The sequence below is a fragment of the Petaurus breviceps genome, unplaced genomic scaffold (genome assembly GCF_028583685.1).
Source record: "Petaurus breviceps papuanus isolate PSGF00001 unplaced genomic scaffold, PetGlider_PUasm1.0 90639, whole genome shotgun sequence".
NCBI classification, from domain to species: domain Eukaryota; kingdom Metazoa; phylum Chordata; class Mammalia; order Diprotodontia; family Petauridae; genus Petaurus; species Petaurus breviceps.
Genome location: NW_027187296.1, coordinates 5,924,315 through 5,943,543, shown reverse-complemented (window position 1 = coordinate 5,943,543; position 19,229 = coordinate 5,924,315). Strand labels below are relative to the sequence as shown.

The 19,229-nt window shown below is 37.1% G+C and overlaps 1 protein-coding gene across 2 annotated transcripts in view; it reads right to left on the bottom strand.

The window, feature by feature from the left end:
- Positions 1-4,352: 4,352 nt before the first annotated feature.
- The window catches only part of SMAD9 (SMAD family member 9), a 109,202-nt gene continuing 94,325 nt past the window's right edge, over positions 4,353-19,229 (bottom strand). For both annotated transcript variants that reach the window (XM_069064662.1, XM_069064663.1), the window contains exons 4-7: positions 18,765-18,875; positions 16,677-16,898; positions 10,213-10,469; positions 4,353-5,735 (exon numbers count right to left, since the gene is read on the bottom strand). In XM_069064662.1, coding sequence (XP_068920763.1) covers positions 5,592-5,735; positions 10,213-10,469; positions 16,677-16,898; positions 18,765-18,875 — 734 coding nt within the window. In that variant the 3' untranslated portion in view covers positions 4,353-5,591. The remainder of the gene's footprint in view (positions 5,736-10,212; positions 10,470-16,676; positions 16,899-18,764; positions 18,876-19,229) is intronic.

Sequence of the window (19,229 nt, the reverse complement as noted above, 5' to 3'; positions counted from 1 at the left end):
ATACAACTGTAATACCATTTTTATATTTACTACCACACTGAACCAAGGTTATACAAGCTTCTCTATGACTCTTAACAGTAAAATATGTATCATTCCAGAAATACCCAATACCCTCATGTAGTACTACACACATACACACAGAACAGCTTATTGTGGTGGTGGTGTTTGTCCATTTTGAAGAGGACAAATGACATCACAGGGTGATGTCTTAATTTACATGTGAATTGGATTTAAGTGAGACTGAGTTGTACAAAGTCATCAGCCTCATTCTCTCCTCCTGAGTCATCAAAGTCCAGTGGTAAGACAGAAGTGAAGATGACTAGCGATGGCCTGGGGATGCATTGGATAATCTTGGCATCTTTGATGTCTGACCAATCTCTAAGTGCTCCACAGTGCCTCCTTCAGCGACCTTCATAGCCATAGGAACAAACTTCTCATTTGCCCATTCCATGGGAAAAAGTCTTCACCTTGCTTGGGGTAGACATCCTCCTGACTCATTAACAGATTTGAGGCCTACTGGTTACCTCCAGTCTGGTTTAGCTCACTTGCTGTGATGTTGTACTGGGGTGTGGCCGCTGTGAATGCTACAACTTCTTGAAGTCATAAGTGAAAGTTGGACTAAACAGGTGGACACCACAGGTGGATTAGCACTGAAAAGGGCTGGGGAAGCCCTCACACCAAAGGTGCTAATCCTCCTGAACACCCCACACCATTGAACTTCAAGACAGATGAGCTAAATTTGAGTCTTGATTCAGCCACTTATAACCCTTGAGCAATTCACTGAGGCTCTATGAGCCTCAGTTTCCACATCTGTAAAATAGAGATAATATTACTTGACTTAACTACCTCACAGAGGTCTTATATGAGTAGTGTTTTGTAACTGTGAAGTGTTACATAAATGAAAGCTATTATAATTCTGACCTCATTTCTATAAAAGGGTGGTTTCATCTTCAGTTGGCATCGAATATTTTATCCAATTGCTTGGCAGAGAGTGCTTTCAGTGAGAATGGGAACAAAAGAAATCAGAAAACATAGAGGTACAATATTCTTTATTCATAAACTATCAGATCAACAGATCATATATGCACTTAGAAGGCCAGCTACACTTAGCTACTACAGCCAAAGGTTCTGGTATACCTAAATGAAAACAGCTTTTCAGGTTTTGGCATTAATTTTACCTTACGCAACATTGGACAGGATCACCTCCTCTTGTCATCAAGTTTAACTGTTTGAATATGGTTAGGAAAGAAGAGCTTGGAGCGATGGTTAGTTTCTAGTTCAACCAGTGTATGTATAGTAAATTCTAGGGACTCAGTCCCAGTGACGCAGAAATGCCAGCAACACCAGCCTAAGTGAAAGATCCAACAAGGACCATTGCATGTTTTCATCTTTTTTTTTTTTTTTGGCTATGAGAACAGCCAGTTTTTTTAAAGACACTAAAAATACAAGGAATTCTACATTCTTGGTTAATGGATTCTCTGTGATTTACAATAAGCATAAAAGCTGAAAGCAAATGTGTTTAAAAGTGGCACTTTAAGAGTTCCAAAGCACTGGCAACTATTAAAATATCACCTACCTCAAACAAATACTTTATCCCAATTTCTTAACAGGAAAATAACTGACTTGCACCACAGGACAAACACTCTGGGTGCTATGAGCAGGTCAAAATACCATTATTCTCTCTTGGTACATGTTGCTTTTCCGTAGCAACCTAAAGCTTTACTCTGAATTACTGATTCATAGAAATGCTTAAAATGGTAATCTACAAAAACCTACCTTTGGTGGGTGCCCCTCTAAGATTTCTTATTACATTTTGGGAGCAGCCTGACTTGAAAAGATGTTATTCTGAATTTTATTTGGGATCAAATATCAAATGCTGATTTATAATTACTGGGCAGCAAAAACTATTAAATATTCTGTATTTCTCATCCATCCTGATTAATGTCCAAAAGTGACTAGATGGAAATTTCAACTCCTTTAGATACCAATTTGGTAATCTCATTTCTTTGCTGCAAAAGTTGTAATATCTAGAACTGGAAAGGATCTTTTATCTCATCTATTACAACTCTTCCCCTGCCCCCATTTTATAGATGAAAAACCTGAGATCCAATCCCAAGAAGTAAAATCACACAAAAACAAAGCAGCAAAAGAGATTTGAAACTAGAGCCTTTGGCTCCAAATACCATGATCTTTCCCCTACAGCTTTCCATAATGCCTCACTCAGGTCCAGTCCAACAGATATCTTTGGTGTATTTTTATGAAAGCTTCTAAAAATGACATGTCATTTTTGTGTCATAGAAGGAACACTGAAGCCCAGACACAGAAGTCTTCAGTTCAAATCATGACTCTATACCTTATTAGCTGTGAGACCTTGGAGAAATTATTTAACCACTCTGAATCTCAGTTTATCTGTTTGTTATTGTTGTTGTTGTTGAGTCCTTTCAGTCATGTCTTACTCTTCATGACCCCGTTTAGGGTTTTCATGGACAAGATACTGGAGTGGTTTGCCATTTCCTTCTCCAGCTCATTTTACAGATAAGGTAACTGTAGCAGACTGGGTTAAGTGACTTGCCCAGGGTCACACAGCTAATAAGCTGTCTGAAGCCATATTGAACTCAGGTCTTCCTGACTCCAGACTTGGTGCTCTATCCACTGTACCATCCAGCTCATGTGGGGAAAATAATTCATTTTACCTGCCTCACTGAATTACAGTGAGAAAAGTGCTTTGTAAGCTGGAAAGTGCTAATTAATGTACACTGTGTTCTAGATAACTACATGAAAGCCAAAATATTGAAAAAGACAGTCATGAGTAGCCAGTTCAAGTTAATTGCTCTGCCTCTTATAGAACAAGTTTAATGACTTATCATTTTAAGGACATTTATATGAGTGGTATGGCTGTGCTTATTTAGCAGAATTCCAAAATACTGGAAATAGAAATCTCAAAAATATAAAAATGAAGGAAGGGGAATGAATATTATAAGTTGAGTTTTTTAAATAAAATGATTACTTTAGAATTTTAAAATAGGAAGATTACTTTTCAAACACATTTTTCATCAATCGACTAAACAGTAAATATAAGCCTAGTTCCAATGTAAAAATATTGAATTGATGCAGATTTCAAACATTATCCTTACTAAATGATAAAGTTTACTGCACAGATAACTGGAGATTTCATATATATGTATATATACACATATATACATATATACTACCTATGACACTTATTTTTAATATTATTTACTAAAGGGGCTGATATCTCTGAACTTCAAAAAGTATATTTAATATATCTATTTCAACATAATTAGTTTCCTTTGTAATCCTATGTATTTTATTTTATGCATATTAAAACATGATTCTGAGAGAGGGTCCTTAGGTTTTACTAGGCTGCCATTGGGGTCCATGACACACATAAAGAGTTAAGGACCCTTAATTTAATAGTACTTAACTCACCTATGCATTATTGTTGGAAACAGTTCAGATAAAACAGCCTGCTGACTAAAGTATCTTCCTTCACCATAACTATCATTCTGCCCTTACAGGCATATCCTGCCTACCTAACATTTGTAATTAATTCCTTAAAAATATGGTGTCCAAGCAACATGAAGTTGAAGGAGTACTGGGGTCAGGAAGTATGTGGGTTCAAATCCTGATTCTGCCACATACCGGTTTCATGACCTTGAAGTAGTCATTTACTCTCTCTGAGCCTCAGTTTCCTTGCCTGTAAAATGGAGACAATAAATATGCCCTTCCTAAGTACCTCACATGACTGAAGTCAATCTTTGTACTGCACTTTGTAAATCTGAAGTGACATAGGATATTATCTGTTATCTGTGACATTGTTAGATAAAGGAATAATTGAGGGGGCAGGAGATGGGAAAGGGGAGGGTAGTTCCACAGGCATACTAACATAAATGAGTAACCAAGTGAATGCCATGGCAGGACTTGGTGGTCTTTGGTTAAAACGTATTACCAATGGAGGCACCATGGTGTGGTGAAAAGATTATTAAACAACAACAGAAGATCTGGGTTCAAATCCTGGTTCTCTTACTTGCTGGCTATGTGACACTGGGCAACTTCACTTTTCTGGTCCTACCATATCTGGAGAATGAGGAAATTAAACTAGAAGATCTCTAAGATTCCTTCTAGTTCTGAAATAATATACCTTTTAAGTGTTTGTGAAAAATATTTCCAAGATTGATGCAGTGCTTAGTGGGTATTTTTTTTCATAATATGCATTGAAATTTTTAATATTCTTTATTTTGATACTTAGAAAGTGAGAGCTTTCTGTAGCATACAGATTTTAAAAGATCTTCCATTGTTCAGCACCCCCTCCTGTAAGAATTCAAGGGAACTCAGAAGTGATTAACACTTTATTTGTGAAGGTTTTAGGAGTCATGGCAAGAGACAGAGGTTGCATCTAGATGGGAGCTGAGCAGTGGGTGAGTCAATGCAGAAGGCCCTCCTGCTTCACAACTAGATCAGGACAAAAGGACCAGCCTCCTGGAGGGTGTACCATGGCAATGGAAGTATAGACCTTTTTTTTGGGCCTTGCTATTGCTCTCTCTCCTCCCATGACAACGGTTATTCACTCCTAATGGCAAGATATACAAAAAGGACCTGGCACAAATACATACAGACATGAAGGAGGGATATCCCAGCTGGAAAATGACTTCTAGAGCCAAACTCCCGTCTGACCCCTTGGCAAATCACTTTTTTTCTGAGCCTTCATTCCTTACCTGCAAAATGAGCACACTTTTGCTAACTACCACACAGTGTTATTGTGAGAACAGTACCTTGTAAATGTTAAAGTGCTATATAAATGAGTTATTATTACTATTACCCAAGCTATATCATGTTCTTAGCAACTGATTTTTCTGTCCATTTCTTTTATTAGGAGTTTCTCCTTAGAGAAGAAATTTTACCATGATGGACTACAATAGAACATAACTCTAAACTTCACAGTTTTGTCTCTTTTCCCATCCCAATTTCAATTCTTTTAAAAATGTACCATTAATATCATAGCCTAGTTATGGGAAGTTAAATTTCAGAAACAAAAGTTGTCTATGTGACTTATCTTGTAAAACTCATTTTATGTGCTTGATTTGTTCTTGCCAACAGCAATAATAGTGGAATCATTTTAAAATATGTGGACGGGTTATTTTGTTTTGTTTGAAAATGTTATTTTCCTGGGTGCTGCTAGTACCATATATTTTCTGTATAAACAGTTTAAAATATTCCACTGACCCAGAATACTCCCAATGTCTTACAATAATATGACAGAGAGCAGATGCTTTTCTTATTCTAGCAATATCCTACAAAAGCTATTGACACAGTGTCCCTCATTTTTCCTCTGACAAAAGCTACTTCTTAGCATAGCACAGACACAATAAATCTGACTTTCTAATTTCATTGTATTGGCATCCTTCTAACTTGAAAGCACAAAACAGATTGTGAAAAAAAAATATGGCTAACATATCATTTATATTTACATATATATTTAGAAACTTCAGTTAATTGCAAATATGAAATGATATAAGTCACTGCCTGCAATAGCATCTATTCTATTAGAAGGATAGCTTTAGAGATCATTGTTAAGATACTGAAGAAATTGGATTATGTGGTGAACCCATTTGTGTCAGAACTTTGTCCAGCCACTGCAATGGTCCATGAAGATGAATCTCAATCCAGCAGGGGGTGCTGGTGACATCTTGACGGTGGTATTCAGCTCCCCAGCCCTGAAAACCAGAAGTATGTGGAAAGGTGATTATTTCTGATCTGGCCATTAGCTGGTTATTTGTAGAGCGCTCTTTTCTCTACATCATCTTGCCCTGTGGTCTCTACTCTAAATTCAGATGCTGGCAGATTCCCACCAAACATCCCCACTCCCACCAACATGGAGATCATAGTGCAATGGAAAAAACAATGGATTTTTAAGTCAGAGGATCTAAGTTCAGATTTTGTCTTTGCCACCTGAGTGATCTTGGGTAATTGGGCTTCAATTTCCTCCAGTGACAAAAAAAAAAGTCCTTGTAGGTTCCTTCTTGCTGTAGGTCTATAATCCTATGAACTGTAAGCTACAGAGGAACATATTTTGCACTTATTTGTATCCCTTTTCAAACCTAACAAATCAGTATATAATTGCAATCAATTAATAGACATTTATTGAGCACCTACTATATTGCAGGCACTGTGCCAGATAGTACTAAACAAAGAGTTGTTAAATAAATAAAACAAAATTTATTTGAGGGAATGGGTTTAGATTAGTGGTGTCAAATTCAAACAGAAATTGATCCCTGTTGGCCACATACTGATGTAGAAAACCTATGTTGTGTTTTGTTAAACATTTTATTCTGGTTAAGGCTGACACAGGTGAGTTTGACACTGGTTTAGATGACCCCCTAAGCTTGAAATCTATGACCAATGTAATGAGGATGGACTGGCCAACAGGGAGGAGGCAGTCCTTGGAACTTACATATTCCCGTCCTAGGTCTAGTCCAAGACAGCACATGAAAATTTGGACTGGACCAGGAAGGGAATACAGACTGTCCCCAAAGCTTTACTTCAGTTTTAATCTTACTAGCTCAGGTTTTGGGGACAACCTCTGTTAATGCTGAGGTAACTAACCCTCCATCGGCCACCTCTTTTTCACTAAGATAACAAAATTTCAGAGTTACAAGGTCAAAGTTGTAGCCAATTCAACCCTTCAAAGATTTACTTTCTTCTGTATAGATTACCCACGTCCTCTGTTTCTCCTTCATCTGACTGCCTTTTGGCCATTCTCTGTTTATCAGTAACTATACTGTGGTCAGGTAAATGATGAAACCTCAAGCAAATCAATTGTGTTACATGAAATCAGTATAATACAGTTAAAGAAAAATTCCTTGGAGTGGTGGTTTAAAGCATTCACTGAGATAAAGTCTCAGCATTTCTAGATTTCAATTAGGGATGATGAAGTATTTTCCATACTTCGCCATCTGGTTTTATTGTTGTTGTTGCTGCTTTAATCACTGGTGCCTGACAGTTTATGTGTTTATAAAACATGTTGCTTTTCCAATCATGAGTAGTTCATTACCTGAGTTATATAATTACATTAATCTAAAAGCTGAATATCTGAGAAACACATCGGCTAACCCTGTGAAAATCAGACCATTAAGTATGTATCATAGTATACTTAACTATAGTGTACTAATATTACTTGTTAATTCTAGGGACAATGAACTATAAAAAATAATTTTAACAGTACAAGGGAATGCTTATGAAATAGCAATGTGCTGCCCTCTGCTGTTTCTGTGGGAGGTAAGAACTGCTAGCATGTTTCCACGTTGCTATGGACTTTTAAATACTTTAAAACTATGTGTGCACAAAGACTATATAAAGTAAGTTCCTTTATTTTTGCTACTAACAAAACGATGCTTGCTAAGAAGTAATTTACTGGTATAAACTAAGTCATACTTCTTATTCTCAAATTTCTCTTGATATGATCAATGAAGAAGAGTTTTTAAAGGCATTAAAATGACAAAATAAAACCTGTGTATGAAAACAGGAAAAGAGTATTTCAAAGAATAGCAGCTCCTTCAACTAGCTCCCAACTTTACCCCAATAGTATGAGACAGAGAGAAAATGACCATGAGAGAGAGAACAGAGGGGTCAAAGAACTACAAATCTCCAAGTTCAAAATAATATCAGGAGCCATCTTATCCAAGTGATGATTTCGCCTTCATGTGAGAGGGAACCCAACACCTCTCAAAGCAGCTCACTCTACTTCTGGACGCCCCTGATTTTGAAAGGAAGCATTTCCTTACTCCTAACTTTGCCTTCTTAGGCTAAGCAAAACAAGTCTTCACATGACAATCCTTCAAATACTTGAAACACAGCTTAACATCACCACTTTTCTTTCCTTCACAGGTTAAACATCCCCAGTTTCTTGTACTAATCCTCATATGACATGGCCCTCTAGGCCCTCACCATCCAGATCAATTTCTGGATACCCTCTAACTTATCAATGACTTTGCTAAAATGTGATACCAACAACTAAACACAATATTCCACATGTGGTTTGAATATAGTGGGACTATCACCTCCCATGTTTCTGCTATTAATAATAATAGCTAGTATTTATATAGTGCTTTAGCATTTACAAATATTTTTTATCCTCATTTACCAATACATTTTATCATCATACCAACTCTGGGAGGTAGGTGCTATCATCATCATTTTGTTGTTGTTCAATCATTTTTTTCAGTCATGTCTGACTCATTGTGGCCCTGTATAGGATTTTCTTGGCAAAGATCCTAAAGTAATTTGCCATTTCATTCTCCGGTTCATTTTGTAGATGAGGAAAATGAGCAAGGTTAAGTGATTTGCCAAGTATCACATAGCTAGTAAGTGCCTTTCATGACTTTACAGATGAGGAAAATGAGGTAGACAGAGGTTCAGTGATTTGTCCAGATCATATAACTAGTAAGTATCTGAGGATGGATTTTAACTCAGGTCTTCCAGATGCCAGATCCAGCCCTCTATTTACTGCCTCTCTTAGTGGCAGTGTAAGATTGCTTTAACCTTTTTTTTTCTGATTGCCACATCACTGCTGACCCATATTGCTCCTACTAAACCCCAAAATGTTTTTCATTAAAATTATGTCTGCCTACACTTTCCCTTATCTTATACTTGTAAATCTTATTTTCTGAACTCTATGTGATTCTTTACACTTATCTCAACTGAATTTCATCTTTTTTAGATTTGGTTCTTCATTCTAGCCTTTTATGATCTTTCCTTATTCTTCTTTATTAAAAGATTGTTAGGCTCACAATCTTTGCCATCATTTCAATGCCAAATATATTCAGTCACACAAGGTAGATCACCAATGCAGTCCCTCTGAGCAAATAATAATTAATTATTATTCCTTGCATATATTTGTTCAACTAGGTTCCAAATTTACTTAACTGTTCTATCATCTAGTATATATCTCCCCATCTTGTCAACAAAGACAATGCAAGAAAGTTCATAAAATGCTTTTCTAAATAAAATCTGGGCAAATTCTGTCTGCAGCTTTCCCCTTATCTAAGTCTAATAACCTTGTCAAAAAAGGAAATGAAAATTCGTTTTCCATTACCTATTCTTGATGGAGTCATTCTGGTACTTAATGATTACCACTCTCTAAACATTCACAAACCATCCCTTTAATTAATAATGCACTCTCAAATTTTGCCAGGGCCTGACGTTAAGCTCACTGGCATAGAGTTTGCTGAATCTACTCTTTTCATTTATGAAAATAAGGAAAACATTCACCATTCTCCAGTCCTGTGCTGCCTCTCCTCATTCTTCATGATCTTTCTTTTCTTTTTTTGTCTTTTTGGAGGGGGGAAGGCAGGGAAATTGGGGTTAAGTGACTTACCCAAGTCTTCATGATCTTTCAAAGATGAGTAACAATCAAATGCCCCAGTTCTCTCGCTGTCCCGGGGTGTGATTTATCTAAGCCTAGGATGACCTAGACTCATCAAGAAGAGACAGTGGTCTAGTTCACCCCTTATCTTGAACTTCAACTCCACAGTAATCATTTTTGTGCTGCCCTTTCCAATCCAAAAATCATTTTCTTTGAAGCTCCTCCCCCAGGGGAAAAAAAAACAAACAAGCAAAAGAAGAGCTAAGTTCTGCCTTCTCCATATTACTTGTTATCACTGCCACCCTAGGGAGTTATTTTATTTCTTCACTAGGCCTCCTTTCCCCGCTAATTTAATTGAAAAGCTCTTTTTTGTTTTCCTTAGTATTTGTCATCAGCCTCAGCTAATTCTTAGGTTATCATTAATATTCTTCTGACAGAATAACGCCACCCTCTTGTATCCATCCTTTCTTACCTGCCTTTGCTTCCATGCTCTATAAACCGAAGCTGGTTGATGGACTTTATTTGCAGCTATACTGGCCTTTTTATAGCTTTCTCTTCCTCTGTGTATTGTTTCCTAGCTGCATCTTCAGAATTTCATTTTGAGAATTTTTTTATCTTTCCTGGACTAACTTCCCCTATAGAATTTTAGTCCAATCCTTTCCTTGGAACCCTTTGAAATCTATTCTCCACAAATCTAGGATACATGATAGACTATGCCTGCATTTTTTATTCTTCTACATCAGGAATCCGATTGTAAAATTATCACATCAATCAACAAAGATGTCTTTTTTTTGTCTCATTTTAGAAGTCAAAAAGAAAGCAGCCCTTACCTTAACAAAACTCATTCGAATAGTGCACATCTTGGTCAGCTCATAGACTACTTCAAAGCCATGGTTAACTGACTGTGCGAGCAGCTGAGCAAAGAGTTGATTGTTGAAAATCTTGAGGCTGCAGCCACTGGGGATCTTGCAGACAGTGGCTGGATGAAAGCCATGCTGATAGTTGCAGTTGCGGCTCTGTACAAAAATGCTGCTATCACTTACACATTCAGCATAAACTTCTCCCCCAACATAATACAGGTGAACACCTGCAGAGTCAGTGACAAGAAAAAAAATTTTTTCAGAATAATACTAAAAATATGCTTTTAGTCATAATTTTACACTTTCCTTTGGATTGTCACATTTAACTTATATAGCACATTACCATCACCATTTCTTCCACATAAGTTCCAAAAGCCCAGAGTTTAGCATATAGTTGTAATTTCAGCTATTTCTATAAGCTTATTTCATAAAGAAAATGAATATGACGTGTATTTGGCATAGGAAAAAAAAGCTGCTCTAGAGAACTTTAAATGAAAATTTTAATTTAGTTCCACACTTTTCAGTAATCTTAAAATCAATTATAGTTTATAAATTCTCAAATTAATATTATTAAGAGACTACATAACATTAAGAGCTACAAAATTATCTTTATACTCATTGACAGTATAGATGTAGCACAAAATTTTCAGTTTCAAAAAAAAAATTTTTACATAGCTAGGTATGTGTGCTTATCTATGTGTCCTAAATATGTATAGTTACGTACATAAATCTAAAGTATCTTTTATCAAATTGCTTTATATCCTTGAGATTAATATGCAAGGAAGTTTCTTGGGGTTATCAGTGTTCCACTGAAATTTGCTTTCTAAAATTAGACGAGGAGAATTTAAAAATTCTCCTTAAGGAAAATTTTTTAAAAATCCATTCCAACTTTGAAATCCAGCATTAATTTAATATATTTAGAGAAGAAACTGATATTAAAAAAAGGAATTTTTACTGTAAGAAACATTTAAAAATAGTATGTTATAAAAGTCATTAATTTCCTTGATTAGAGAGTTTTAAGAATAGAATTGATTGCTGTGGTTTAGAGCAGTAGCAACAATTTGAGATAATTTTAAGATGCACTCTACTATTCCTTACCACCTATTGCTTTTTCTTTTTTTCTCTTTTTGTCTCCTTTTTCTATTTTTGAATACCACTGAATCCAACACCCTCATTTTATAGATGAGGAAAATGGCATCTGAAAACATTAAAGGTTTAGACCAAGGTAACAAAGGTAGCTTATATGCAAAAGTGGATAAAACCCTCAAAGTTTCCTGACTCCCTATCCTGTGGTCTTTCACTACATCATCTACTTTTCTCACTCTCTTTCTTTTTCCATCTCTTTTCATTCTCCATTGCTTATACTTAATCTGTCATTGGGACCCACAAGCATTATTTAGTCTCACTCATGGCACTTATAATCAAAAAATTTCCTTCTCTCTATGGTAGGTGATCACAAAGATAATTCTACTTGAAGACAGTTTCTTGTCAGTATTCCTAGGGAATAGGTAACAATTTATTAAGAGGAGGGTAGCAATGCCAATATGTATATCAGGGAAGTTTACTTTTTGATCTATATAAAACATGAAATCAGGGCTTGTAATTGTTTTGAACTTAACTACAAGACTCAATTAAATGACTTCTCGTTATAAAATTCTTTTTGATCTAATATGTCTAATAAATAAATGTGTTTATCTGGGTTTGGTCTTTATTTGGGTCATGATTCATACTCCTATTAATTTATAACTTATATCCATAGCCCACAATGCTTGTTGTGACAGAAGTTGTGGAAACATTTTGGTCTTGTATGTATAGTTTTGCTTTTATCGTCCCCCACCCCACCCCCACTACCTAGAGGTCACTTAGAAAAGACGGGGGATTCAGGACCAAGAAAGAGGTACTTGGCAACCTGAGAGGTACTGGGCAAGAGAATATTTAGCCACTCCTGCTGAGAAAGAGCATGACAGGATGCAGTCTTTAGCAAAGGGCAGCACATCTACAGGGGATCTGAATGGGTCAAAGGATTTTATCTGAATCCAATTTATATCCCCAAATAATGACTTTAAACTAGATCTGCAAAATTCATGGCCTTTATAAATCAGAAATTCAGCCTATATATATGTAAAGCAGGTAATGAAACTGGAACATCATGTTTTACTAAATGAACTGCCTTTTGCTTTATATGTGACAATTATTTTCAGGAAATGGTTTCTTTGCAATGACAGTCCTATTCCATTTATGTATACTAGCTTACAACTCTTTCACCTGCATGTTTCTTCTATTAACAAAATCAAGGTTTGTTTTTTTTTTCCATTTCTGAATCTTTCACCTCACTAAGATACAATAGAAAATATAAATCTGGGGACCTAAAACTTATTATCTGTGAGTTTGTGAGTTTTCTGTTTCTTCTGATACTTTCCCTTTAATAAGAACAAAAAAAACCAAAATGTAGATCTGACAATTGTGTTGCATCCTACTTTTTGCCAGAATGGGATTATCTTCTGGCTTACTAATATTTTCTTTAAATGCTTAAAATCATCACCATAATTTATTATCATTAAAATGAGTAATCTTTATAATTTATAATACACATTCAAAAAAGGAAAAATAATTCCTTATTCTAAAATTTTTATGATTATGTAATAGCACAAAGAAAATATTTTGATTACTGAAGATGAACTGCCACTACTAAACTTAGACCCCAAAGAAACATGATTTCTGGGCATCCATGAGGTCCCAAACAACATGGTTCTTGATATCCTAAACTGTCTGCTACATAGGCTTCTAGAACTTCACTTCTGCTTAGATTGATTGGGCTTTCGGATCTAGGAAGCATTGTTGTAATTATGAGAAGTTTGAGCTCCTTGACTGAGGCAAAGGTGTAAAAGGGGGGATGTATCATTCACTCTTTTTCCTGTCCATGAAACAAAAACAAAAAGGCCCTGCCTTGTTGCTGTCTTCTCAACAATAGGCTGCTTTAGTGTAATGTGTATACAAAAGCCAGACTATACAAGTTTGAAGAGATCGGACAGTGCTAAAAATGGAAACAGTGAGCAAAAGCATTCATTCCATCTGTTTAGTTGAGAAATAAAGAAAATGAAATTATGGCTGAAGCAGGAAATAGGGTGAAAAAAAAACCTTTTTTTTTTTTTTTTAATGATAGAGAAGCTTGTACAGGTTCAAAGACAAAGGCAATCTGAAAACTGTTGCCACCTCCAGGAAATCTGCAGTCACCTAATACTGTCCACCACCAGGAGGCAATGGTTCATTAGCTTAGCATCTTCCCTATTAATGGTAGAAACACAGAGCAAATATAGTCAAGGGCACCTCTTAAAGTTATTTTCTAACCAGAATTTGACCAATTTCCCCACAAAAGAAATGCAATAATAATTACTTATGAATGACAACTGCAAAAATACTTTTTCAATAGCCACACATTTGAAAGGCAAAATTTATATCACAGATATTCTCATTTATCTTCATAACACAGCTAGGCTGATGCAAAGTGAAGCTGCTGGAGCCTTACTTAGAATTCAGAACCAGTTTAGAACCATGCTAATGGCCCATCTAGAGAAAGCGACAAATTCCATGCTATTATATTAACTGTGAAGACCATTCCAAAATTCACCCTAATCATACAACTTTGTGCACAGGTAATCAGCAAATAAGTCCTCTGATGAGTATTGTCATAGCATTTTAGGGAGAGGAAATCTAAAAGATGGGTTTAAGTGACATGGAATATATAAAATCTGTTAACTGCCTCTGCAATCAAGTGGAGACTTCTTATGCCTAATTAGTAAGGTACTAGGTAGGGTTTGGATAATCATGGCTACAACTGCTTAGAGCACCCTGCTCATGAGGCTGAGGCCACATGGTCAATCCCCCAAACAGCAGTTAACTGTGCTCCTAGCATGCTTACAGGCTACAACCTTAAGTCTAGCCAGCTATCTGGAAAATGTGTGCCCTTGATCACAAGGTTAAGTAAAAGAATGTGGATGAATCAGCATATATCCACCACCACCAATGGAAAAACAATTCCAAGTGATAGTTTACTGATAAGGCAGTAGCCTCAATTGAGGCCACCAGGAGGTGCAGTGGAGGGACTGTTGGAATCAGTAGGACCCAAGTTCAAAGCCCGTCTTAGACACCCAATAACTGTGTGTGACCCTGGGTGAGTCACTTAACCTCTGCCCGCCCCAATAAAATGTTGATCTATAAAACGAAGATGATAATAGCACCTATTTCACAAGATTGTTGTGAGAATCAACTGAGATAACTGCTTAGTAAACCTTAAAACACTATTTAAATGCTAAATATCATTCTCTCTATATATTAAGGATTCCTCAGTGATAACTCAATTAGCCTCTCAGTCTTCAACCTAAAGAGTCACTGAGTCTTTACTTCAGTGGACTTAATGAACTTAACCTGCCCCTAACCAATGCCTTATATGGAGTACCTACAAAAAAAGGAATTTAAATAATATATTAGGAAAAATACTGATTACATTACCAAATGAAATTGGGAGGGGAATGGAGGGGGGATCTTCAGGAGTTTTTTTTTTGGAGGGGGGAAGGCAGGGCAATTGGGGTCAAGTGACTTGCCCAAGGTCACACAGTAAGTGTTAAGTGTCTGAGGTCACATTTGAACTCAGGTCCTCCTGACTCCAGGGCCAGGGCTTTATTCACTGTGTCACCTAGCTACCCTTTTAAGGAAAGATCAGAAAACTATCTTGTAAGGTTGGTTTGAATGCAGAAATTTGGTCTGAACCTGTAATTTCAGGATATACTTGTCTGTGCCAATGCAAATCCAACCATTCTGCATCTCAGAGCCTTAGAGAATTGGCTGAGGCCCTGAGAAATTCCTAGCCCTTCACCTCAGAGTCAGTAAAAGTCCAAGGGAGGATTTCCTGATCCACCCTGCAGGAGCCTCTCCCAGGTGCTGATTTGCATGTTGACTCCCTCCATTAGATTCCCCTGCCTTATCAACTTGAAAGAAAGCAGTGGGGGCTGCTAGGTGGTGCAGTGAATAGAGCACCAGCCCTGGAGTCAGGAGGACCTGGGTTTGGATCTGGCCTCCGACACTTAACACAAAACTAGCCGTGTGACCTTGGGCAAGTCACTTAACCCCAACTGCCCTCCAAAAAGTTAAAAGAAAAAAAAAAGAAAGCAACGGAGGTTTGGTTTTTGTTGTCAGGTTTTTTGGTTGTTTTTGGTTTTTTTTTTGCCTTTCTTTGTATCTCCAGTGCAGAGTGTCTGGCACAGAGTAGGTACTTAATAAATGCTGCTGTCTGACTGACTTCAAGACTGCTAGTTTTCTAACTTGTTTGAGATCTTGAATCCTATGGAGAATGTGTATCACTCTCACTAGTTTGCCCTAGCTAGTTCCTGTTGTATGGAGGTAACAGATTAAGACAAATTTATAAACATAAGTTTTGCTTTGTTTTCCCTTTGTAGCCTTAACAAAGGCCTAAAGTGTCATTAAATGCTGCCATTTTTGCAGAAGGCTATGCAAAGTTTTACCACCTCACCCTTAAACTTTTTTTTTTTAAAGCAATCAGGGTTAAGTAACTTGCTCAAGGTTACATGGCCAGGTGTTTCTGGGTGGGTGCTAAGTGTTGGAGCCCAGATTCGATCCCCAGGTCATCCCAACACTGGAGCTGGTGCTCTTACCCGCTGAGCCACCTGGCCACCCCTAAGCAATTGGGGTTAAGTAACTTGCTCAAGGTTACACGGCCAGGTGTTTCTGGGTGGGTGCTAAGTGTTGGAGCCGGTATTTGATCCCCAGGTCATCCCAACACTGGAGCCGGTGCTCTTTCTCGCTGTGCTACCTGGCTGCCCCTCACCCTTAAACTTTTACAAAGAAAAAATACTCTCCTGGCTAGAGAATGAACTTAGTCCCTCCCGATGGCCAATCAGCTTATTAACTGTGAGATTCAAACAAGTACCCTATCACATTAAAAGCCCCCAGTATAAATAAAGTATTTGGTTAATAACTAGCTCATATTTAATGTTTTTCAAGTTAGTAACTGGGGAAAAAAAAGCTGCTGTTAAGTGGCCATAATCCAGAGAAGGCTTTGCTTCAGAAGTCATCTCAGAAATCACTTTTAATAAGTTTGAATAATGACCTAGTACTTGTATAGAGCTTTTATTATGATGACTTAGCATGCTTGCACAGCTAGCACCTCACTTGTCACCACAGCAGCTCAATGAGATGAATTAAGGGAAAGTATTATTTTACCTATTTCATCGATAGAACACAGTGACAGAAATTGTAACTTGTCTAAGGTTAAGCAGTTCAGAAATTGTGGAGCCAAGCCTAGAACTTCATTCACTTGGCTTATAAGTCCTGTGAGTTCTCCATTATGTTATTCTGCTGATAAATACATGGTATCTCTACCCGTTTCACTTAACAAGGATATGGCCACTTGTTCTTACCCTTTCCTATATGTCTCCGAGTATTTTCTATTGTTGAGTTTCTGTTTACATTAGAAAGAAGTCCAAGACAGAACCTGTTCCTGTTATTTGAAGGATCTGTAAATCCATCTATGAGTACACTTCTAGAAGAAGCCTGAAAGGTCTCCCCGACTCGGTTGTTGAGTTCATAGTAGGCAACGGAACACCAGTGCTGGGGTTCTTCATAACAAACAGGTCGAAAGTCTAAAGAAAAAGAAATCAGGTTACATATCACTGTGGTAATAAGTCTTTATCTGGGCCTCACATTCCAGGACCCAGTGAAACAACTCTTTCAGTAGCAAGTAGGCTGCATGAAAGATGCAGCTATTAAAATCTTCTCTCAAACCTATCATTTTTCTGGAGTTTTCAGTGGTAAATGATGATTTTTAGCTAGTTAGCTCAGTTAACTAGGGCTCCATTCTAAAAAGCTCATGTTTTAATCCCCTCTGTGAGCCAAAGGGTTTTGCTATGTCCCACACACTGCACTCCCAGCTATGGCTCAGAGTCTTACAAACATGCACAAATAGTTGTAAAGGGAGGGGAAGACCAGACTAAACAGTATTTAGGGTAGCAGGGCAACTCACTCCCCTCTGTAGAAGATATATGTCTTAAAACAAGTGCCCTCCTATAGATTTATAGTGTCATTTTTGTCTATGAAGGACAATGAATGAATGCTTAACAGGAAGCAATGATGGGAAACATGCCACTTCCCAAACAAGAGCCTAGAATGAATGAATGGATGAATTTTGATAAGGTAAAAGCAAATCTGAAAATCTACCCAAGAATGAATGAATATACAAGAAAAACTGTCCTCACTAACATAGGTTTTCATTCTCTTATTTGCCTCATGTACAGTATTTAATCATCTAAGGCCAATAGTGACTTCAAAGGAAAGTGATTTCTTTGAGAATCATAAAATTTTAGGCTAAAAGGTACCTTCAAGGTCAACTAGCCCTAGGCTTACAAAGGAAATCAAAGGTTAATAAAAACATATATGTAAATGTTTTTCCCATTCCCAGACTCCATAAAATCTACCCATGGACTCCTTAGAGGGCTGTGAACTCAAAGTTAAGAACTCTTGCTTTTAGGCACTAAGTTGTTCTCAGAAGGAAGGATCTGTACCCAATGGTTGGAAACTACACAGAGGAACATGTTTTGTTTTTAATTTGAGGAAAACTTCCTAATAATCAGAATTGTCCCTAATAATCAGAGCCGCCCCAGGAGCCCACAATTATCTGAGGTTTTCAAAAAGTGGCTGGATGACCATTTGTGAAGAGAAGTCATATTTCAGAGTAAAAGACATCTGTAGTGCCTTCCAACTCTGAGTCTGTGAGTTATCAGAAAATCACAGAATTACAAAATGCTAGATGGGATCTTAGCAACCATCTGATCTAAGGATCTTGTTTTACAGATTGGAAACTGAAAGTTGGCTAAAGGGAAAGTCATTTACACTGGATCACATTACTAACAAATGGCCGTGCCAAGGCTCAAAAGCTGGTCTTTCAACTCTAAGTCTAAAAATGCTCATTTCACTATCTCACTGAGCTTTCACACCATGAAAACATTTAAAATCATTTAAGTTTCAAGAGAATCCTAACAATTTTAGATCAGAAAGGAACATCAGAAGTGTAGGAAAAAAAAGATTTCCATGAAATCTTCCAGGAATACATTTGCTACCTAAAGAGAAGTGATGCTTGAATAAACAAATCTGTGGCAGTTTTTAAAGTATGCATTTTTGAACCTGAATAATTATTAGAAAAATTAGAAAGATTCTTCTCACTTACAGTAGCACACTGGCACCCACCACTGTATAAATATTAAAAACAATAAACTTATATGTATAAAAGTTAAAATGAATAATTAACTTTTTCAGGAGTCAAGGGGACAAGAAAACCAGTCCTTGCTCTGGTTTGGAGAGGCTCTCCAATAGAAGTTAAGATGTCACAGCAGTCCACAATGGAAATCACAGGTTAAATAACAATTCTTCACTTTTAGAAGGAAACAGAGGAAAAGATGGTAAGAATCACTATTCAAAAATATAAATGTTTAGTGCTTCATCCACAAATTTACCTCCATTGGGCAATGATAGCACTAAATGGCTGTCAGCTGTGGCATCTAGAGGTCGTCCATTGTGGTTCCCTGGTGTTTCTGTGGCATGATAAGGTGGGGGTGGTGTATCAACTAAAGAAAACAATAAAAAAAGAAAATCATCAAATCAACCATTTCCTTAAGGACAGACCCATCCCCCCTTCTTTTGCAGCTAAACCCTGTAACCCCCATAGGCAGTGTCACTGCTGGATGGTAAAGAATTCATACAGAAGATGGTGCTCAGCATTGCCCAAAGGAGAGGAAAAAGAGACCTGCCACTCTTGGATTCCTGGTAAAGGATTGGTAAGCTTTCCCCTGGCTTCAGGAATGGTCAAACGATGATGACTACTTCATGACTGTCTTTTCAAATCAAAGTTTGATAGCAGGAAAATATAATTTCCTCAATGACAAAACAGAGTAAAAATCTGCTGCCTAATTGCGTAAGAA